The following is a 24419-nucleotide window of genomic DNA, read 5'->3' on the forward strand; positions in this document are numbered from 1 at the left end:
CTCCACACCAAGTTTTTCGATTGTTCTTTTTTCTTTTTTAAAGAATTAAAAACAAAAACTGGAGAACACTGCAAGACTTTAATCGACCGAGTGACTTTTTTTTCTCTCTCTCAAGGACAGAAGCAAGATTAAATCTAAAAATCCTGATCCCTGATCCTGGTTTAGTTCTAAAGAAAAGGACCGACTACAAGAATTTGTAAAAGATTCACCATTTTTTCCCCTCTTTTTTATTATTATTTTTGAAATTTCGTCGCCTGTATTTCGATTCTGTATGAAAAGTCAAGTGGAGAGAGTTGGAGAAGAGCATGCCGCGGAGAAAGCAGCAAGCACCGAGGCGATCTTCAGGTAAGTCCTTCTACACACACACACACACACACACACACACACAGATGAAACGCATGCGTTGTTTGCTTGGGAAACATATCACAAGCATTTCAAAAGCCAAACAAGCCAGTGGCACCTCGCAGGCCGCACACACTCCACCACCAGCAGCCCTTCATCACACCGTCATCATCATCACACCACCACTTCTACTGGCGAGTGCATGAGGTCGGATACCATGTATTGCACACCAGAATATTAAAGTGAACACTGATTGAAATCAGACACTTTTATTATTTATTTATTTGTTGAAACTATGTAAAAAATGCGAATCTAATCATGCCCCCTACACACACACACACACACACACACACACACACACACACACACACTAAACTGCACTTTTTCAGAGTTTTCTGCACTCCTGTGTAGTTGCCTTCCTGGATTTGATGCTTGATTGATCGCCTGTCACGTGGCTGCCTTTGATCTTCATTCCCGATAACCATCAGTGAATCATTCACCATGGAAACGAGCATGCGCGCTTTCCAAAGGGGGCCTGGACACGCAGGACAACTTTTGCCCCCGCTGATGGAGGGGTGGGGGAATTTGGGGGGGAGAAAAGAAAAAAAAAGAGGGGTGGGGGGGCATTCTTGGACTTTTTTCCTCTTGGACAAAAAGAAGAAGAGAGATACTGAAAGAGGCAGAAAGATACACAGAAAAAAGAGAGAGAGAAAGAGGAGGTAACCGGGGTGTGTCGGTTTATCAACAAATCATTCGCGAATGATTTGGTGATTTTTCTTTTGTTCGTGAAATAAATTTTCCAATTGTCTTTGTTGGTGGAAGATTTTGACTTTGTAGTGTAACAGAAAGCCTTTAAATCTTTCACCAGTGTGTGTATACCGTCAACTTGCTGCAGTTCCTGTCTTTTTACCAGCAACCAATCAAACGTTCTTCTCTTAGGGTTTGTTTTGAAGCTTCGTATAAGTAACTAGACAGTTGCCTAGCAGTGGACATGTCCTTCCTCTGAGACAGACAGGTCTGTCCCCCCCCTGAATGAAATCAAGAGCTCCCTCTGACGGAGCAGCACTGACACCGAGGACTTGAGGAAAGCACCTCTTACAAGGACTTGGGCCCTGAAATGTGAAGTCGGAGAGGAAACGGGTGAATGCGCATCGCCGAGTTACGCTAGTCATACTCTAGGGAGGCGGCGCTGGCATTTGGGCGCCTGACTGTCCATACTAGGCTTAATTTCCTCCCCATACCTTCAGTGTCAAATGGATTTTATTACATTTTTATATTTCTCAAGTTAGGTAGAGACTGTCACCGTGAGTTTTAAGAGTTTCCGAGGTGAGATGGCAGCTGGTAATATGAGCTGGCAGGTTGTACCTAAAAAAAAAAAAACAAGAGATCAAACACACACCCTTCCTCCCTTTGCCTGCAGTGAATATTGATTTAATTGTCTGTCTTTTGACAGCCATATGCATCATTGGCTGTTATGGTCAATCACAATTCGGCAGGCTGGTTTTCCATCAATCCCACGGCGTGGCATTTTACACAATCGAAACCTCGAATCCGCGACACCTCCGCAATAGTTTAACCCCGGGTTGAGTCTCGGAAGAGCATCGTTTTATCAAGTTACTGCGCTTTGATTTCACATGGCTCGAGCTTCACAGAGAACCGAAACGCAACGCTCGTGTCCGGTTTCCTCTCCTCTTTCTTCCCCAGACACTTTCGGTGTGCTTCATTTACAGTCACAACCTCGTGGTGTTTTTTAACACCCAGAATCATTAATCCCCGCTCGGCATGGGCCGGCCCGGCCCGGCGCTCCGGTCGAGTCGCGGAGTGTGTCGGCCTGCCGCAGCCATTCGTTTCGATTTGCTGCCTTTCCTCTGAAGCGTACACATGCAGGCCTCCAGTATCGAACGCAGAACCAGAGCAGCAGTACAGGAGAGCGGAAAAAAAAAAACGCTCAAGTCAGTATTTACATTCGAAGGCTTTTGAAGTCTCCTCCATGGGAGATGGACTCCTGCGCTGCAATTTTATTTCCCTCTCTATCTCAATCATTATTAATGCCTGGTTTATATATGGGAACAGATCGAATTGCAAGAGATACAAACCTAACCTGTCTCCTAAAGGTCTGAACATGGATGCTTTGTTTTTTTTTTTTGTGGTTAAATCAGGGCGCTTGAGAATAGGTCCAGACAAATAATCAGCGAGGAGAGATGTTTTTGGAACCAGCACAGGGAGTCATTAAACTCGGCCCTTCGCTGAGGACGAAAGGCTTCTTAATTATCAGGAAAAAAAATAAAAAAAGCTACCAGTTCGTCTGCTGTTTCGTTAGATAGGGGCCCTAATTATCTGAGCTTCTGATGGATTTGTGACAGCGCCTAACGATTAAAGCTGACAAATTCGGCTAGGTGTCAGCTCGGCAGCTGCCTTGATGTAATCAAGTTGATATTATACAGTTCCCGTAGCCCGTAGTGCCGCATTAACTCAATTTTCTGGTGCAGGTGACAAATGGACTTTGCTACCTGACTAATCACGTCACGCCAGCGATGCTGCTTAATGACCTTGGTAATCCTGGCTCTTAAGCGCACCGCTGGGCCTGCACACTTTCTCTTCTCTCTCTCTCTCTCTCTCTCTCTCTCTCTCTCTCTCTCTCTCTCTCTCTCCATCGCTTTCTCAGCCAATCAGATGGCATGCTTAGTCAATCTGCCGCCATTATCTCCGGGTGTTAAATCACCATCGTCCCATGCGTTATCGAACGTTCTGTTTGTGTCTCAAAACCCTGAGCACTCCTTCTTAAACCTACTCTGAAACACAACACTCTTCTAACCAGAGGGATCTCCGGAGAGGAATTCGTCCCGGGTTGTTTATGTAGCACGGGGGTTTTGTGTGCGGCCCCTCGCGATACACAATATTTGTAAAATCTTGTATTTATCATGGCTACGTGCGTGATGTGGGATTGAAGATAGGTTTCTTATTTGGAATTAGATGATGCCTTCATACTGCCTCTACTCTAAGTGTGTGTGTGTGTGTGTGTGTGTGTGTGTGTGTGTGTGTGTGTGATGTAGTATAAGCATTGCTATTCCCTACAGAGTGTACAGTAAAGTATCCCGTAAAATATCACACTAGTTCACGCTTGGCTTTGTCCCCTGATCGTAATGAAAATATTTTTTAATCACACACCACATTTATACAAATCAATGGAACTGGAAAAAACCTGAAAAAGAAACATTTCTATGTTGTTGTTTTTTTTCTCATACTTTCTTTCGTTACTTAGTTTTTCCACATGGTTCATCGATTTGTAGTCCGTCGCATGAAAAGCCAGAGTGTTGGTAATGCATCATATAATGTAAGTGAATCAAGCCTGCTGTCATTAACAGGTGACATTGACCTCTGTAGTCGATATGCTCATGTTTAGGCCCAGCCCCCAAAAGCGATTGTTTCATTTGCATTGGCGGGGATCAGAGCACGCGGACTATAGGAAATCAAAGTGTACGCAGTTGTCGAGGCGGCCGGGAGCGACGATGACGCTCGCCTCGAAACGTTGAGGTTTAGGCGAGTAATGAAGACAGATGACAGGTTTTATGGGGAAAAGCACGTATCGAAATGAAAATATGTTCTGGTTTTCCGTATGCCAGCGGTACGAGCGCGTGCAGGGCTACGCCGCGGTGCTATAGAGATCGCCTAATGAGCTTTTATACAACTGGGAGTTTTTAGTTTCCACATAAGTTATGTCAACTTGCCGTCCCGTCCCAGACCGAATTAGTGGTCTCCAGACTCTCTCTCGTGTGTGTGTGTGTGTGTGTGTGTGTGTGAGTGTGTGAGTGTGAGAGAGAGAAAAAACAAAGAAAGATAGGGTTATGACTCTATGTAATGTTTATATTGTATTAAATACAAGGTCATCAGAGCTTAAGCAATATGGCTGAAAGGAACATATCACGATTCTTCACGCACACACTTTACACACAATATACAAAATATACACAGTTTACACACAATATACATATAAATACACACAGTGTACACACAATACACTCAGTATACACACAATATACACAGAAGTACACACAGTGTACACACATTACACACTTTACACACAATATACACAAAAAAATATACACAATGTAAACACAATACACACAGTATACACACAATATACACATACCTACACACAGTGTACCCACAATACACACCGTTTACACAATATACACATAAATACACAGTGTACACACAATATACACATAAATACACACAGTGTACACACAATACACTCAGTTTACACACAAGATACACAAACATACACACAGTGTACACACAATATACACAGTATGCACACAATATACACAAAAAATATACACAGTGTACACACAATACACACTTTACACACAATATACACAAAAAATATACACAGTGTACACACAATACACTCAGTCTACACACAATATACACAAACATACACACAGTGTACACACAATACACACTTTACACACAATATACACAAAAATTATACACAGTGTACACACTTTACACACAATATACACAAAAAATATACACAGTGTACACACAATACACACAGTATACACACAATATACACATAAATACACACAATGTACACACAATGTACACACAATATACACATAAATACACACAATGTACCCACAATATACACATAAATACACACAATGTACCCACAATATACACATAAATACACACAATGTACCCACAATATACACATAAATACACACAATGTACCCACAATATACACATAAATACACACAATGTACCCACAATATACACATAAATACACACAATGTACCCACAATATACACATAAATACACACAGTGTACACACAATATACACATAAATACACACAGTGTACACACAACACATGCCAAGAATTTTAGGTCTGATATTTAAAATTAAGGAAAATAAAACATTACTGGCTTTTTAATAACAAATTATATGAATCATAAATAATACTAAAGAATTACACAGAAAAGCAATGAAGAAAAAATGCAGGTTTCATTTGACATATTTAGCTGTCTGTCTGTCTGTCTGTCTGTCTGTCTGTCTGTCTGTCTGTCTGTCTGTCTGTCTGTCTGTCTGTCTGTCTGTCTATCTATCTATCTATCTATCTATCTATCTATCTATCTATCTATCTATCTATCTACATTTCCATGTATGTGTATGTATGTGTTCAAACTGCACAATAAATAATACAGTGTCATATGTATAGAGACTTTTTCCTGTGACCCAGTAGCTACTCCTGCTTGGGTCAGTACTGGGTCGTGCCTTGGTGGTTCTGAGGTAGCCAGTGACCAGAGTTGAACATTAAAGAAGAACCCAAAACTCATGGAATTTGGTACAAGATTATATGTGCGTACCGTCTGATGAGATGACTGTTGTAGCTCTTTCAAAGTGTCGACATCATCCGTGATCTCAAAAAAAAAAAAAAAAGTGATGTAATCGATAATTTATTTTTATTAAATATAGCTTCATGTCCAACAACACTGCTCGTTTTTATACACAGCAATATATGATTCATTTCCTATTTATGAATGGACATCATATGAACGATGAATGGTCTCTGAAACATTCACCACTTATACATTATATATTATAAATTAAATATAACTTGTACATTATAACAACAATAATCACCTGCCTGAGAAATAAAAGCACCATGTGATGTGTCCTGACTGTATTGGATAAAGCTCTGACACTGGAGACTCCTTCCTTTGTAGAAAATTAATAACACCTTCCAACCAATCAGAAGACAGAATTCACTGAGAAGAGCGATGAGGTTCATTAGTAATAATTATATTAATAATAATTAAATGATCAAGCAAACTATTTAAAGGAAGGAGCATTATGACGACTTACGACGAGTCCTTGTGTGTGTATCTGTGTGTGTGTGCGCGCACGCGTGTGTGTGTGTTTTCTTGAACACGAGTCATAAATGCGGGAGCAAAATATGCCTTGTGCTTAGACGCATCTTCTCGAACATCAAAAGCATTTTGAAACCTAAACACTATGATAAATATCTATTACATATGTGTGTAGTGTGTGTGTGTGTGTGTGTGTGTGTGTGTGTGTGTGTGTGTGTGTGTGTGTGTGAGTGTGTAAAGTCTGCAGTTACTCAACATCACGATCTGAAAATGCCAAACAGTAAAGGAGGAAGCTTTACACCAACGGAGGCTTGCAGCATGGTATTGTGGGAACTGGAGCTATCAAAGAGGCCAGCTGCATTTCTCTCTCTCTCTCTCTCTCTCTCTCTCTCTCTCTCTCTCTCTCTCTCTCTCTCTCTCTCTCTCTTTCTCTCTCTTTCTCTCTCTCTCTCTTTCTCTCTCCATCTCTCAGTCTGTCTGTTTTGATCCCGTATGTTTCATTTCTCAGCTAATTTGGTCTGCAGTGAGTCAGAGCGAAGACAGAAAGGGAGAAAAAAGAGTGTGTGTGTTGGGGGGGTAGACAAAAGAGAGAAAAGCTGAAGTCCTGCCCCGGTAATGAGAGTTTGGGAGCTCGGGGAGTACGCAGAGGTCAGCATGAACCCCACGGGACATCGTCTCACTCCTCTCACTCCTCCTCTGTTCTCTCGTTTTGTCACACTCTCGGAGACGGGAAGTGGCCATGCGGATGTTTACCAGATTGAACAGCAGCTGAGTAAAAATCCGAGGTCTCGTAAGCACTCGATCGAGCGAGCACCCAAGCGGATAATCGGCGTTCCTCACACATCCGCGTTCGAGCTTCGCAAATCTGCCCCGTGCTTCAAAGCGCCTCGTGGGGGTCCGCCCTTTGAAGTGTTGAGTCTCTGGCTTTTCGAAACGAGCCGCTTACTGACCTGCGAAGTAAGAAACTAGCATTTTGCACACACACACACACACACACAAACACAGAACACACTCTTGTGATGAGCGAAAGGTTTCGTAGCATCACTTCCATGCTTAAAGCGTCGTACACATCGGCTCCGACAGACGAACATGAAACGAAAGTGAGCCTTTTGATGATGATCTTCAGTAAACACGTTGTAACGCCTACTCAAACTCGGGAAAGTGTCGTCCTGGGACTCTGCGTTCCTCTAAACCCCCCCCCCCCCCCCCCCCCCCTTCACCACCACCAACACACACACACACACACACAGACACACACACACACACACACACACAGTCCAACTGCCCCTTTTTCCTACACCAAATATCCTGCGAGGTACAAAAGGCCAAGATCAAAGTGAGAGAAGGTACTTTGTTGCAGCCTCTTAACTTGTATCCTGAAACAAAAGCTCTTAGCTATTTTGGTTCGTTGAGAGAGCTAGAGAGAAAGAGAGGGGGAGAGAGAGAGAGAGAGAGAAAGAGAAGGAAAATGAATGGGGCCTAAAATAAGAGCCGGAGAGCGCGAATAAAGGAGTGGCATTCGGAAAGGTATTAGAGCTGACAGATGAACAGAAGTGGAGAGAAATTCTCGCGCAGCAGCTGGGCCTGCAGTCATTATCCAGACAGGTGTCAATTAAGAATTACGGCGTGCCCGAGTCGTCCGCGCGGCCCAGCTGTCTCCGCGGCTCAGAAATAACACTTTACCCTTGTCACCGTGTTAGTTCTTCGCCCCGGCCTTCACGAAATGAGCCGCCCGAGCACCAATCGATAACCAGTGTATTAGCAATTATTTTGCACATTGATTTACGAGGGCCAACGACTCCTACTGTGCTGTTATTAGCCCGTGATTAGATCTGCCCGAAAACACACTCACACACACACACACACACACACACACACACACACACACACACACACTCGCAACCCTGTTGCCAGGTGGATATATGTTTCCTCCGAGGCCCTGAGGTCTAGAACAATCTTAGTGCACGGTGTTAGCCGCCCGGTTAGGCCCTCCATCACGAGTGGCTGTTATACAGACAGGTCTCTTTAGTGACCCCCCCCCCCCCTCCTCCAACCCCAAACACACACACACACACACACACACACACACACACACACACACACACACACAGCCATGTACGTGTGGAACGTGAAATACAGTCCCATCTAACTAGATGAATTCTTAGGAGAGAAGACTGTGATAAGCCTGCTGCCCACAGACCCAGGTATTAGAGCAGCCCAATGTATCGTTAATAACTCTCAATCTCACGATCTCGATATCTCGATCCACGACCGACATCGACGTCCCAGATACGTTTCCGCTGCAGGGTTTTAATTATCGCCCTGAAACACATCTAAACATGTTTCTAGAGTTTACAATTCTATTATATGAAATAAATAAGGTGCTGCAGAATTCTCAAATCTGATTGGTCAGAAGGTGTTTATATCACGTTTAATATGTAATCAGTTCTACAGTGGCATTGGGAAGTTAAGGTCGTAAGTTGAGTTAAGTGAGTTGGGCTGCTAAACCAGGCCCTTATCCCTCCACTGCTTAGTTGTATGAATGGAAGTCGCACAGTGCGTCACATGTCACATGCTGTAAATGTAAATACAAACATATACAGTGTACAGCAGAAGCTTCGCATCATCTATAATAATGTCTTAATAAAATACATTAGAATTTTCGAAAATTCAAAATATTAGTTACTGTATATATATATATATATATATATATATATATATATATATATATATATATATATATATATATATATATATATATATATATTTATATATATAAACCAAATATAAAATAATGTATAATCAAATACATTAGGTTATAAATTGTAGGTACTAAATATATAATCATATATAATACAACACATTAGATAATAAATATTAGGTTATAAATATAAAATATTGTCAAATAAAATACATTAGATCATAAATATTAGGTAAAAAAAAAAATAATGTCTAATAAAAATGTTAGATAATAAAAAGTTATTGAAATACATTTGATAATGAAAATTAGGTTTATACATGTACAATATATATATATATATATATATATATATATATATATATATATATATATATATATATATATATATATATATACAGTGAGGAAAATAAGTATTTGAACACGCTGCTATTTTGCAAGTTCTCCCACTTAGAAATCATGGAGGGGTCTGAAATTGTCATCGTAGGTGCATGTCCACTGTGAGAGACATAATCTAAAAAAAAAAATCCAGAAATCACAATATATAATTTTTAAACTATTTATTTGTATGATACAGCTGCAAATAAGTATTTGAACACCTGTCTATCAGCTAGAATTCTGACCCTCAAAGACCTGTTAGTCTGCCTTTAAAATGTCCACCTCCACTACATTTATTATCCTAAATTAGATGCACCTGTTTGAGGTCGTTAGCTGCATAAAGACACCTGTCCACCCCATACAATCAGTAAGAATCCAACTACTAACATGGCCAAGACCAAAGAGCTGTCCAAAGACACTAGAGACAAAATTGTACACCTCCACAAGGCTGGAAAGAGCTACGGGGAAATTGCCAAGCAGCTTGGTGAAAAAAGGTCCACTGTTGGAGCAATCATAAGAAAATGGAAGAAGCTAAACATGATCTGTAAATCTCCCTCGGACTGGGGCTCCATGCAAGATCTCACCTCGTGGGGTCTCAATGATCCTAAGGAAGGTGAGAAATCAGCCCAGAACTACACGGGAGGAGCTGGTCAATGACCTGAAAAGAGGTGGGACCACTATTTCCAAGGTTACTGTTGGTAATACACTAAGACGTCATGGTTTGAAATCATGCATGGCACGGAAGGTTCCCCTGCTTAAACCAGCACATGTCCTGGCACGTCTTAAGTTTGCCAATGACCATTTGGATGATCCAGAGGAGTCATGGGAGAAAGTCATGTGGTCAGATGAGACCAAAATAGAACTTTTGGGTCATAATTCCACTAAATGTGTTTGGAGGAAGAAGAATGATGAGTACCATCCCAAGAACACCATCCCTACTGTGAAGCATGGGGGTGGTAGCATCATGCTTTGGGGGTGTTTTTCTGCACATGGGACAGGGCGACTGCACTGTATTAAGGAGAGGATGACCGGGGCCATGTACTGCGAGATTTTGGGGAAAAACCTCCTTCCCTCAGTTAGAGCATTGAAGATGGGTCGAGGCTGGGTCTTCCAACATGACAATGACCTGAAGCACACAGCCAGGATAACCAAGGAGTGGCTCTGTAAGAAGCATATCAAGGTTCTGGCATGGCCTAGCCAGTCTCCAGACCTAAACCCAATAGAGAATCTTTAGAGGGAGCTCAAACTCCGTGTTTCTCAGCGACAGGCCAGAAAGCTGACTGATCTAGAGAAGATCTGTGTGGAGGAGTGGGCCAAAATCCCTCCTGCAGTGTGTGCAAACCTGGTGAAAAACTACAGGAAACATTTGACCTCTGTAATTGCAAACAAAGGCTACTGTACCAAATATTAACATTGACTTTCTCAGGTGTTCAAATACTTATTTGCAGCTGTATCATACAAAGAAATAGTTAAAAAATAATACATAGATTATGTCTCTCACAGTGGACATGCACCTACGATGACAATTTCAGACCCCTCCATGATTTCTAAGTGGGAGAACTTGCAAAATAGCAGGGTGTTCAAATACTTATTTTCCTCACTGTAGATAGATAATGAAACACACTAGTTGCTATTTTTTGGAATGAGTCTCCAGTGTCCCTTCCTTCATTGGAAAGTCCTCACAAAAGAAGACTATTGTGCGTCACACTACACCACATCGGTGATTATTCTCTAAAGATGTGCAGATCCCATGGTATTTTTACGCCCTTATTTAGAATTCCAGTATTAAAAATGCTTTTTTTCAGATTGTGTCAATCAACCAATTAAATGGCCGACCGATTAATCTGCCCGATTTTTGGCATTTTTTAATGAATCGTGATTGGCTGATTGTGCGGCATATTAGGCCAATTATTAGGCAGGCGCCTATGACACACCAAACCGAGGGTGTACATTCTGCTCTTTCTTGAGAGAACTTTACTCTTCCATACCGACAGGTAGCAGTAGTCTGTATTTTGCATCTAAACAGGAAAACCGTAAGAGCTAGAACGTTTTCACCTGCCGCGATAATTATTAACGGATCCTTGTAGCTTTTTTCACTCATGTCTGCTAAGTTGCAATGACAAAAGCAATAATGACAACAAGTGTGTTCCGTTTTATAATTTTTTTGTGTGTGTGTGTTCATTAGCTCAAGCAGAGTTCTCTTTATCACCGACACGGGGGGGTTTCTGGAATCGGCCAGAGGAAAAACCTGTATTGGTCGACCTCTAATTATTACTGTTTTACATTGTCAGCATAAAGAATAACGCCGTAACCAGTGTTATCCTGGCTGTATAACACCATCTGTGCTTTTTTTATACAAAGAAGCCATGCATATTGTGCTGGAAGGAGAATATAATAACACACTGCCCACAGACACCTTCTGAAATGCTGAAAGTCTATTATTTTTGCAAAAAACAATGTTCCATTTCCTGCAGCTTGATCTTTATTTGAACACTCAAGCTCTCTATATTCATTAAATCCTCTCTACATTCCTTAAATCTGATTGGTCAGATTGTTAATCTCTGTAACGACAGACCTGACCTTAAAAAAATAAAGCTTTTGCGGAAGGAGTCTCCAGTGTCAGAGCCGGTGTCCAGTCTTCAGGATGGTACGATTTGCATTTTATAGGCAGAATAATTGACTTTGAAAACAATTACAAGAGTTCGAAAAAAAGCAATAAATTGTAATTATTGGTCAAATTTGAGTCGGGTTGATTGTTCGTTATTCAGCCTGGCCATGTTTTATTATTCGTTATACATTGACAACTGGATTTGACACTACATTTTCCCCTCGTACCTTCATCCTATATACCCGTGCAATTCTATTCACTTTCCATAGGATCTCATTCTATTAGAAATATATATACAAAATTTGTATATTAATTTAAACATTGATTTATATTGGTGTCATAAAGAGGCATAAAGAGACACACTACAACCTACAAACACACATAGACACACTTCAGCGAACACAAGCACTATATCATTCTCACAATATTGACTTCAACAGGTTCCAATATTCCAGGACTCCAATATGCAAACGAGCACTCAAGCAAATCACAATGTGGACAAAACCCGCATATTAAAAATGATCCTGGGCATCGCGATATGTTTAAACAAACCAGACAAGCTCTGTGTCATGGTTCAAGTTTCGCCTTTATTAAATTCGCAGCCGTTTCCTTCGGTTTTACAAGTTCACAATCGATCTAAACACCTCCGGTTAACATATCTGGAAGAAGTGCTGCACTTTATGGATGAAAATAATATATGTTTAAAAAAATAATATATGAGGTCATGGACTGTGCTTTTTGAACACACCATTCCACATTTAATCCCCATTTGCTGTTATAATAACCTACATTCTTCTGGGAAGATGTTCCACTGGATTTTGTGGAGATTTGTGCTCATTCAACCACTATGGTGTTAGTAAAGTCAGGTACTGGTTGAAATGAGGTGAGGAGGCTTTTGGTGCAGTCAGTGTAAAATACATCCTAAAGTTTTTCAATAAGGTTGGAGATCTACCAAATCCAACCCATGTAAAGCAGATCTTTATGGAGCTGGTTTTGTGCACAGGAGCATTGTCATGCTGGAACAGGTTTGGGTTTCCTAGTTTAATTGAAGGCAAAGACGTCTTAAACAATTGTGTGCCTCCAAGTTTGTGGTAACTGTTTGGGAAAGAAGCACATGTGGCTGGAAAAACTGTCAAAATAGACGCGTTAATAACCCGTTAACTCAAATTCATTTCAACGGCACTCATTTTATTAACGCAGTGCGCATTTCTGTTTGGCGATTTTTTATAAAAACAATATAAATAAATAAATACAAATAAAGGTAGCGAGATTAAATCCTTCAATGCAACACAGTTTTATTCACAACGTTTTTTGTTTTTAACTCAGATATACAAAAATAAAAATAAACTCGAAAAAAAATATATATATATTTATCACTAAACACACGATAGCATCAGCATTTTACTGATGCACCAAGCCTCAAATTAAGCACCAAAATCCGCCATGATGCACACATCCGGCAATTAAAACCGTCCGTGTGGAAACATAGCAAAAGTTCTGTATGATGTCCTGATGATTAACGTGATTTAAATCACCATTATATATATTTGCAAAAATGTAGGAAACTGAATCCTCAAACACATCCACTTACTGAATGCTAGCTGAGAAGGTGAAGCTTTCTGAATAACAGCCAGGGTGATACACAGGCCACCAATATGGTCACTATGGCCTTCTTCTGGGGAGATTTAATGTGAAAATAAAAATAAAATTGCTTAAAAAAACACTTTCATATTTCACATTCATAAAAAATTAACCACAGGTTTGAAGTTAGGCATTGAAATCTATAGTCTGATTTTATTGTAAGGTTGCATTAATGACCTTAAATCAGATAAACGTCCCATTTTTGATTCAGAAGAAACAGTTCATTGATTCACAGTTCATAAACTCTAATAACATTTTCAGGACTGAGACCTGTTGGTTCTGGGCCATTAGCCCCGAGCCTGATCACGATTAGTATGACGAAACTGCTTCTGAACTGCACCATGTTCGCCATTTCTTTAAACCTCAGCAACATAAAACAGAAGCTGACAAGCCTCAGTTAACACCCTCTCTCTCTCTCTCTCTCTCTCTCTCTCTCTCTCTCTCTCTCTCTCTCTCTCTCTCTCTCTCTCTCTCTCTGTAAGACTATAATGCAGTGCTCAGAATCATCCACATAAAGACAGCTCTCGCCTTTTATGAGCCAACTTGAAGCACGTCTTAAAATGGTCGCTCGAAAAAACGCCTTGACTTCCAGCATTTCTGTCGTGACACTTTCATTGGCTGTTTTTGGTCGAGTGTTTAAGGCTGAATCTGCAGTCCATCACTCTTTAAGCTGGTGAAAGAGGACTCTCTGTCCCCCCCCCCCCCCCCCCCCCACACACACACACACACACACACACACACTTTTTTATTACCACACCGATAAAGACCAGGGTGCACAGAGTAGGACAATAGCGAAGTAGTGCTCGGGATAGTTGTAATTTTCAGCCGCTGAGAACTTGTATGTAACTGATAGCAGGCCAAGAAGTAATGAATATCATTTTTTGGCCACCAGTTTTATAGTGCTGATAAGGCAGCCGGGAATGGATACGGCCGACGAGAGCCGTTTGGCTTCGAGATGGACACCAGACAAGGCAATGACTTTTATATTTAAGGTGGTTTCACAATCAGGGTGTCATTTCTTTCTTGTAAATCTCAAAAAAAGAAAAAAAATTTCCAAATATTTTCGAATTAGCGAAAACACAAAATCTGCATTATTAACCTCCACGCAAAACTGAGGACATAACAAACATTTAAAAAATCTAAACCTGTACATTTATAAATTACAGTTATGTGTTACGATAGAGATGTGTTCCTATGATCCCATTATAACTAGAAATTATTATAATTTGAGACATTGGTCTAATTTATTATTGGTAATAATTTCGGTCGAATGACAAAGCAACCATTTTACTTCGTTGCATGATAAAAATATAAAAGAGAAATTAATTTCTGTTTCACGTCATCATCAAAAAAAATCAGATGATGCGACTTTGAGTGAATGTTGTAAAACAAAAGTTTTCTGTACATTTTTACATAAACTGGATTCGATGACTTTGATGGTGGAAAAAAAAAAGGTCTTCCTGGGCAAAGGATTCAGTGTAGTAATGCATAAGAGAAAATTATTTCCTGCTTAGATTTGAAGTGAAGTAATAGCGGGGAGAGACAGAATGCTGTTTGCCGTGTACTACGGTGCTTTAAACGTCTTGTATGTATTTTTTGTACGTATTTATAAAAGTAATCTCAGAGCAGAAACGGCTATTCACATTAACACATACAAGTCCTACACTCATCTGTTCAGCCTAACTTTTATTTCCTTGCCGTGTCTGTACTCAATACGCCTACTAGCATGGCGTAATTGATGTGTTAGCATCCTAATCACTAATGTCACGGGTCCACTTGCTCGTTACAGGCGTCCCTGCACATCCTTGCTCACCTCAACGCCTCAAATTCAACCAAGATTGGACTCAAATACCATATATTCACCTGATCTGTAGTGAGACTCGTACAGGCAACAAGAGAGGTGGAAGTCTGTAGGGACCGATCCTGCTTGTTTTTCTTTCCTGCTGTTTTTATCAGCACGAGGAAAGCCTGACACATCACAGTGGATCATTAGTGAGGCCATATGCACAGAAGCAGACAGGAGATAGCGACGTTATGAATGACGCAGGCTCTGTTGCACGCACATATACTCACTCATCAATACCAGAGTCTGAAATACGTGCACAAGCGTGTAGCGGAATACATATAAGCAACGGCGTGGTGTTCAGAAAGATCTCTAGCTTACTAAAGGTTTGGATACACGACAGCATTTACCCTAATATCACCTGAGATGATTTTATTGGTAACGGTACATTACAGCACAGTCAAATTCTTTCTTCGCATATCCCAGAATTGTTAGGAAGCTGGGGTCAGCACCCCTGGAGTACAGAAGGTTGCCCAAGAGTGTCAGATTGGCCATACTGGGGCTTGAACCTCTGACAATACGATCAGTAATCCAGAGCCTTAACCACTGAGCTCCCACTTCCCTAAGCACTTGGGTAGTTCATGTACTTTGATAATGCCATTTTAAACATACACTATATGGACAAATGTTTGTGGACCACCAGATTGGTACATGCTTCGTTTTGGGAAAATGCTCCACTATGTTTAGTGCTCATTCAGACACAGGTGCTGGTGTAGGAGTGTGAGGAGACTTAGGGTGCAGTCAGCGTTTACATTTATCCCCAAGGTGTTTAATAGGGTTTGAGCTCTATAGCAAGAGATCTTCCACTCCAATCCATGTAAACCATTTTGACACCCAGAGTCTGTTTGCTTTCAAGTTTGTGTCTGGGACCTCTCAAGTTTTCTTCCTCATACCATCTCAAGGAGTTTTTTTCTTGTCTCAGTGGCCACCGGCTCGCTCATTAGCAATAAATGGACTCATTTCTAAAATTTTTGTTCGTAATTGGATAAAGCAAAATACGAAAATAAATTGAATTGTTCTTAAAACATTTCTTCATTGTGCACAGGGGCATTGTCATGCTATCACAGGTTTGTGCTTCCTGTTCAAATCAAGGAACATTTCACAACATATCTGGAAATGTACAATTGCGCTTGTACAGTACAGTAGAGTGTCCAAATACTATTACAACTGGTTACTGCTTAGAAGGCGCTGAATTTATGCTGATTTATTTTGTTTTTGTTTATTTGGATGTTTAAAAATGTTAGATTTTTCTATCCAGATCTGGATTTTCGTATTCCAATTGAGTATCCGAACACTTTTCGAGAAATACACGATCTATTAGTGGCGTTATGTTGCTTTGACATGCAGGAAGTAGTATTAAAATCAGTGTGATGTAGTTACAACAACGAAACTAGTTTCGTTCTCTGTACTATTCCGAAATTATTTATTACATGTTTTTTTTGTATAAGCATGTTTTATTGCTGCTATACAGGAATGTGATTTGTGTTTATTAAGCTTTGACACAGCATACTTTTTATTGTCTTTAGAGATATGGTTAATCTCTTATCATGTAAATTAAAGCTTGTACGAACGCTGTTCTCCAAGAAGCTTACTTTTTTAAATAAAAAAAAATAATACAATCTGTTTTGTCAATCAGTCAATCAATTAATCTATCCAGTTAGATTTAAATTTAGCTGTAGTTTGTACAGAATAAATCACGATCCTATTTTCAAATACAGCCCCCTCGTGACAATTTCTACCGGCTTTTAGACACAGGAGAATCTGTGTGTGTGTGTATGTGTGTGTGTGTGTGTGTGTGTGTGTGTGTGTGTTGGGGGGGGGGGGGGGGGGTTGTGTGTCCATGTTAAATTGGTTATGGCAGTGCAATCCAGCCCTACTTATGGGCGTCAGAGCAGCTGCAGTGTGTGACGAGCCTCAGTGATGGTGGGTCATAAATACCGAAAGCTCTATCACTTTGCTGGGAGTGTAACACTTTAAGCCATCACTCGTCAATATGCAACACTACACCCGACTGCTGGGCAGTGTGTGATAGAGAGTGTGTGTGAGAGAGAGAGAGTGTGTGAAAGTGTATGTGAAATCGAAAAGGTAGTCTTTGTTAGTGTATGTGAGGACATTGTTATCTGTGTTACACTAGTAGGATATTTAGATCAGGTCTAATGGATATGTAGGACCGCATGTACTGTTATAAAATATAATCACTGATTGTTTCTTCACTTACATTTCATCTCATTTATACAACTGAGCAGCTATGGGGTTAAGGGCCTTGCTTTGGGGCCCTGCACGATTGTTGTGGAACAACCATTATTAAAAACATATCACTCCTGCTATCACAAACCTTACAAAATTCCTTTGTGGAAATCTTTTTTTTTTTTTAAGTACATTAGATTGTTAATCATAAAGTCATGCTACACACTGTCGCCTACAAACTTTATAGGTTTACTTACTTTACAAAGCACTGAAACTGGAGACTCCTTTTTTAAGACAGCTAAAAGAACATCTAGATCCTCACTGAGGTGCAAAGAGTAATAAAAAATTCAATACAAGTAAAAGTGCTGACATTTTATTTAAATTCAAGTAACGTTACAGGTCTAAAAATCTACTCAAGTAAAAGAAAGTCATGTATAATTTGCTCGGAGTAAAACTGGTTAACGATTGTTTTAACACGGGGGTGCGGTGGGGGATTCTAGTACAGTTCAAAAAGAACAAGGGGCTATAAATCTCAAACTAGTTGTTTTTAATTGAAGTAACATCTTAACAGATTATATACAAATAATACAATTAAATAAAACAATACAGTCCATGACTTGAGTCTAATGTGAGTTATGTACTTTTGCAGTAAAAAAAATTAAATATAATGTCATTTATGATCATGAGAGAAATCCCAAATGTAAGTACAGAATCCAGACAGTGAGTTTGACGTTCAATACTTCAAACCAAACATACTTAAGAAAAAGTAAAATTACAGATTTTAGAAACTACTTTAAAAATATAAGTTGACAAAAACCCTTTCAATTACAGTAAAACGAGTAAATGTAATGTGTTACTTTCCACCTCTGCTGAAAACCTTACCAAGTCATTTATTACCTATTGTATGTAACATATAGTTACAATTGTGTCACCTCAGGGACACGCAAATAAGAGCTGATTTACATGAAGAATGATTCTAGGAAAAAGTAAACATACTGTGCTCTGCTTTAGAATGAATAAAAGGGTCATGATGCCATGATGTTGCTCTTCTTTTTGCTTTCTGGTTTACTTTCATGTGTCTTGTGTGCATGTGCATGTGCTTGTGTGTGTGTGTGTGTGTGTGTGTGTGTGTGTGTGTGTGTGTGTGTGTGTGTGTGTGCGCGTGTGCACGTGTGTGTGTTTGTGTTTGTGTGTGTGTGTAAGACCATCCAGAGGATCAGACCCATGTTTGCATGGGGAGCAGGGTGTTCTGATCAAATCGCTGGCCCAAATCTTGATTAGCAGTGTTGTTTGCGCTAGGCGTGTGAGACTGAGAGGATTTTGAGCGGGGGATGGGTAACGAGTTGCTGCCTAACGCTCATCACTCACTGGTTAATGATACTCCTCACTCATTCATCCTCACTATTCTCTCGTTCCCTCATTCTCTCAGCCTGCGCAAGTCAGAGCAGGGGGTCATGCACAGTTCACGACCCCTAGGTGGCCACTGTAGTACCTCTGTGTTTGTGTGTGTGTGTGTGTGTGCGTGCATGCGTGCGTGTGTGTTTCGGTTTGGGTTTTCCCCTAAACCGTTGTCCATCTCACCAACTTCATTGGTTCTCACCGCCCATCTGTCTGTGTGTGTGTGTGTGTGTGTGTGTGTGTGTGTGTGTGTGTGTGTGTGTGTGTGTGTGTGTGTGTTTGTGTGTGTGCACGCGAGGTGTTTTGTGAGCAGAATGGCAGATTTATAGGCTCTGCGCTGTTCTCGTGGTGTGTGAGTTGAAAGCAGTCTCTCTGCTGCTGTCACAGAAATATGTCAGGCCCTGTGTGTTTTTTTCATCTTGTTTATGTTGATTGATTGTAGCACGGTGAACATGTTTAGCACACGGCGGCACGAAGGCGTTTGGTTGAACGTGTTGTTGTTGCTTCGCGTCCTCTTTTTGCTCTGTCCTGTGAATCGTCAACTATCAAAATGCCAAGTAAGGCTCAATTCTTACTCTTTCTCTGTCTTTCTCTCTCTCTCTCTCTCTCTCTCTCTCTCTCACTCTCTCTCTCTCTCTCTCTCTCTCTCTCTCTCTCTCTCTCTTTCTCTCTCTTTCCACCCCTCCCTTGATGTTTTTTCTCCGTCTCCACACCAAATTTGGATCACAGCTGTAAAGACACTGAGCCTGATTTGACTTTGAGATACTGAACAAAATATACAGTGGGTGTGTTATAAAATATGAAGGAATGATAATGGTATTTTATGGACAATTCTTTTTACTATTATTATTATTAGTATTACAAACACAAATTTACTGTTTAGACTATTACTCCTACCACTATTATCCCTACTGCTAATTCCATTATTACTTTTTTTACTACTAACACTACTACCATTATTACCCCTACTACTATTTCTGTTGTTACTACTACTACTACTACTACTACTATTCCTCTACTGCTACTACTAAATCTATTATTATCAATACTTCTTCTTCTTCTTTCGGCTGCTCCCATCAGGGGTCGCCACTAATAGTACTATATAACTATGCATCTCCTTCCTAACTCCTACCACTAGTACCTTCCCTTTAGATGTACAGCATTTGGCAGACACCCTTTTCCATAAGAAGTTTAATGAGTATAAGAAGAACATCTTAACCACTAAACCCCTTCCTCTAGTATTATTATATAACCATAACTACATTACTCCTAGCAATATTACTATTGTTTCTACTACTATTATTACTGCTATTATTAATACTATTATTATTACTATTATTACTTAAATTACTTTTATCACTATTACTATTGCTACTATTACTGCTACTACTATTATGACTCCTACTATTGCTACTATTAGTACTCTTATGACTCTTCCTACTACTGCTATCACTGCTTAAACAGTGATTCTCTTCTTACTACGACTATAACTTCACCCATAATTACTACTACAACTATTATTACTACTATTCCTCTAATAATAATAATAATAAAAATAAATAAATAAATAAATAAATAAATAAAGTAGTTCGATTTAGCTACACAGCAAAGGACCTTTTGATTCAAAATATCTTTATATATCTATTTAACAATGTAAAGTACAGCATTATCCAGTGTCAGAAGAAAAGCTACTATTGAGGTACAGTTTGATTAAATAATGTATGCGCAGTGTAAAAGTGTCTTTTAAAGTAAGAACAGAGCTACTAAATAAATATGTTTTAATATATTACATTCACATTTTGTGGCAACCCATAATCCAGGTCATGAGTTTTCCTCTCGGTAATCTCTGAATCGATGCTAGGTAATAAAAATGGTTCAAAAGAATATGTTTGAATTAACACTAACGCTAATAGGATTGTGGTTATAATAACAGTAATAACTACAGTAGTTGAGAACAGCTCGGCTTGCGGGGACTTGGCAGTGGACGTGTGTATGTATACATTGTGTCGGTGCTCATTCGTTTGGGTTCGAGAAAACCCAGAGCTGGGGAATTAGCGTTTTTACCCCTCCTAACACCCCTCACTGACCTGCGCGCAGTGTTCAGTGGCTCGAGGCCTTAAATCAATCTCGCCATTCAATTCAGGCCCTCACAAAGAGCCGAAGCACAGCGAAGGAAAAGGAAAAAAAAACCTCGCCGGCCGGAGTTACAGTGCTCTCCTTCGGCTGAGGAGGAATGGAGGAAGCGAGGAGGAGGAGGCGAGGAGGAGGAGGGGTCTTATATAAAGGGCACGGTGTGCGTCCATGCCAGAAGACGGTGATTTCCTTTTGCAGAGGGGCCATACATCAGAGGGCCTCCCAGCTGCACTGTCCCAAACTGACAGAATGACATGTGTCATTTATCAAAGAGGCCAAGGCTTGGGAAAACTCATATGACAAAGCCTGGGAGAGTTCACTCCCCTGCCTGCACACACACACACACACACACACACACACACACACACACACACACACACACACACACACACAAATACACTTTCACTTCATCTCTCTCCTGCTCTTTCCAGCTCTTCTCTCTCTCTCTCACACACACACACACACACACACACACACACACACACACACACATGCTGTCCCCTCCCACCTTCTTGCCTGTTGCCAAAAAACAGGCCTGCAATATTTCTGTCATCCCAACACCACTGCTCCCTCTTGTCCTCTCTCTCTCTCTCTTTTGCTCTCTCTCCATCTTTTTTCTGCTCTCTCCCAGCATCTCTCACCAACGCCACCCCCCTACACACACACACACACACACACACACACACACACGTACACATGCACAACCAGCAAACTTCTTCCTCTCTGCCAAACATATTTCACGCGACTGTTTACCAGCAGTTGTTTACAGTTATTTATGTTTTGCCGTGTTTACCGGTCGTGTCACAAGCACTACCGGCATTGTTTAATCAGTATTACACGTTAATGGGCTTGATTAAGGCTAATCAGCATGCTAATTATGGAATGCGCCACACTTTGAAAGAGGGAGAAGGAGAGAGAAAGAGATCCAGCACTCGATGTCGTACGGAGCTACAGAAGCGAGACGGTGTGAGAGAGAAAATCGTCGATCGCGAGAGGATCACATCTGAGTCTTTTCATTGTCCCGGTCCGTAGTGGGGGTGGAAAGGGTCAAACGCAGTTCACACTGCATTACCACAGTCTCTAGGGAAGGATCCAACAGTCCTTCAAAAGAAAGCAGTGTATTTTTGCCTCGAGTGCTATGTAAAGACATGGGCGGAGAGGAAACGGATCTTTAGATAGTGTCCACTTTATATGTTCCTCTTTGTGAAGCACTTTTACCAGCATGGGTACGAGTATGGTACCTTAACTGACTAGCTGGGTCTGCTTTTCTATCCCATAACTCAGACCAGTGAAACTAGTAGGGAATGTTATCCAACACAATAGACACGAAGATGTAAATTCCAACAGTAAAAACACCTCCAGCTAGCGATTTTGTGTGCACCTTTTTCTAGCTCCACCCACTTGGTCCTGGTACTGTATTATTGCTAATGGTAACTAAATTCATCACAGCCTGTGTGTCTCCTATTCACATCATGTCCATTAGTGATGGGAAGATCGGATCATTTCGGCGACTCGGTTCTTTGAATCAAAATGAACGGATCTTTTTTTGAGTCATTTAGTTCATTTAATTTATGTTTTAATCACCTTCATATCGTATATGGGAGTCACGTGATAAAAGAACAAATGACTCAGAGTAATCGAGAGATGAACTACTCAATTCTGTTTCCCGTACATAACCTACGGAGATCTTGCTCATTTTCAGCAGAAAATGAACGAATCACTCTTTAAGAGCTCTTGTTTTGCTGAGTCACATTTAAAGACCTGTTCAAAAAGAACCACATATGCCTGGAAAAGTCAGGCGTCCAAATACTTTTGTTTATATAGTGGTGTCCAAAGAAAGAAGCTCCTAGGAAGAAGTTACACATTTCCGATAGCTTTAGGGGGGAGAAACATGCTTTGGGTCACATAGTGGCACTGAAGAGACTGAAGGAGTGAAAAAATGCAAGCACACAACACACACACACACACACACACACACACACACACACACTGGATTGTTTCTTTCAGGAGCACTCTCACCTCACACTAGGTTGTCTCTCATCCTTTCACTGAGTCCCCACTTTCGCTCCCTCCCCTCTCTAACACTCTTTTGTATGTGTGTGTGTGTGTGTGTGTGTGTGTGTGTGTGTGTGTGTATGTATGAGTGTGAAAGACGGGCTGCGGCTTTTCATTCGTCTTCATAAGCTTAATTTATTTTCACTAGATGCGAGCTGACAGGCATCAGTCAGAGTGAGGTCAGTGGAACAGGCGTGTCTCTCTGTCTCGCCGCCTCGCATAAGAAACGTGTGTTTAAAGGCCAGATTGATCGCGGATATCAGCGTTATGGCATCGTTTGTCATCGTGTGTATTATTGTATTATCCAGGTGCATGGGACGGAACAAGAAAGGGGGCAGGGTGGTCTTACGGGGTGCCAGAAGTTTAATCGTTGGTTTGTGTGTGTGAGAAAGAGCATGTGTGAGTGTGTGTGTGGGGAGATTGGTTTGCTCTTAGGCTACGTCTACACTAGGGGTGTCCGAATTGTCAAGCTTTGCCTATAGTGGACTGACTATTGAATCGCTTGTGTGTGTGTGTGTGTGTGTGTGTGTGTGTGTGTGTGTGTGTGTGTGTGTGTGTGTGTGTGTGTGTGTTGGGAACCGTGCTGGACGACGCAGACGACACCAATAAATATTCTCCATAACATTTTGAAGCCTCGATGTACATCATGCAAAATTATATAGAAGGAAATGTATGAAAAAAACATTTTGGACCAGTACACCTAAAAAATAGGGGAGTTAAATTTATTGAAGCACATTAAATATATTTATAATTAAAAGCTTTTTATTTGCAGTATTATCATCATAATAGGCCGTAGAGTAACTTTAAACACCGATCAAACTATGTGAAATCAGACATTGTGCACTTCCAATATAACCAAAATGGTATGATCCCCATTTCATAACACCTCTCATTTAAAAAAGCTCCGCATCCAATCTATCCCTTTTAATCGTTTCCCAAAAGTTGCTCATCCACCCTAAAACGTCTAAAATCGTAAGACGCTTCTGATGACATGCATCGTTTCACAGTCGAGGAAAGACACCGCAGAAATATCCGACCAACATCTAGGCTGAATTGGTCACATGACTGCATTGGTCACATGACTAAAAATGCATCTTCGTTTACGAAAGCCAGTGTGGACGTTTTCACAGTCCACACTGCAACTTCAAACAGGCGCCTTCAAATTGATCCACTTTGGGGAGCGTTTTCAAACGCAGTCTCAGTGCGGACGAAAGGCCTTGAATGACCTTAAAATCATGAGACCTTTTCGACAAGTAATATTA

The 24419-nt window shown here is 40.6% G+C and overlaps 1 protein-coding gene and 1 long non-coding RNA gene across 2 annotated transcripts in view; both read left to right on the forward strand.

The window, feature by feature from the left end:
- Positions 1–24419, forward strand: part of tshz1 (teashirt zinc finger homeobox 1) — a 49175-nt gene that overhangs the window by 3082 nt on the left and 21674 nt on the right. Inside the window, exon 2 of the mRNA XM_083523537.1 lies at positions 1–345. This exon is cut by the window's left edge and continues 149 nt beyond it. Within this exon, the coding sequence (XP_083379663.1) occupies positions 306–345 (40 nt within the window). The 5' untranslated portion in view covers positions 1–305. The remainder of the gene's footprint in view (positions 346–24419) is intronic.
- LOC310716571 lies at positions 371–7406 on the forward strand. The gene is made up of 3 exons (XR_014530626.1): positions 371–4451; positions 4583–5521; positions 5589–7406. It is a non-coding gene; the product is annotated as an uncharacterized lncRNA (long non-coding RNA).

The sequence above is a fragment of the Silurus aristotelis genome (assembly GCF_946808225.1).
Source record: "Silurus aristotelis genome assembly, chromosome: 21".
Lineage (NCBI taxonomy): Eukaryota > Metazoa > Chordata > Actinopteri > Siluriformes > Siluridae > Silurus > Silurus aristotelis.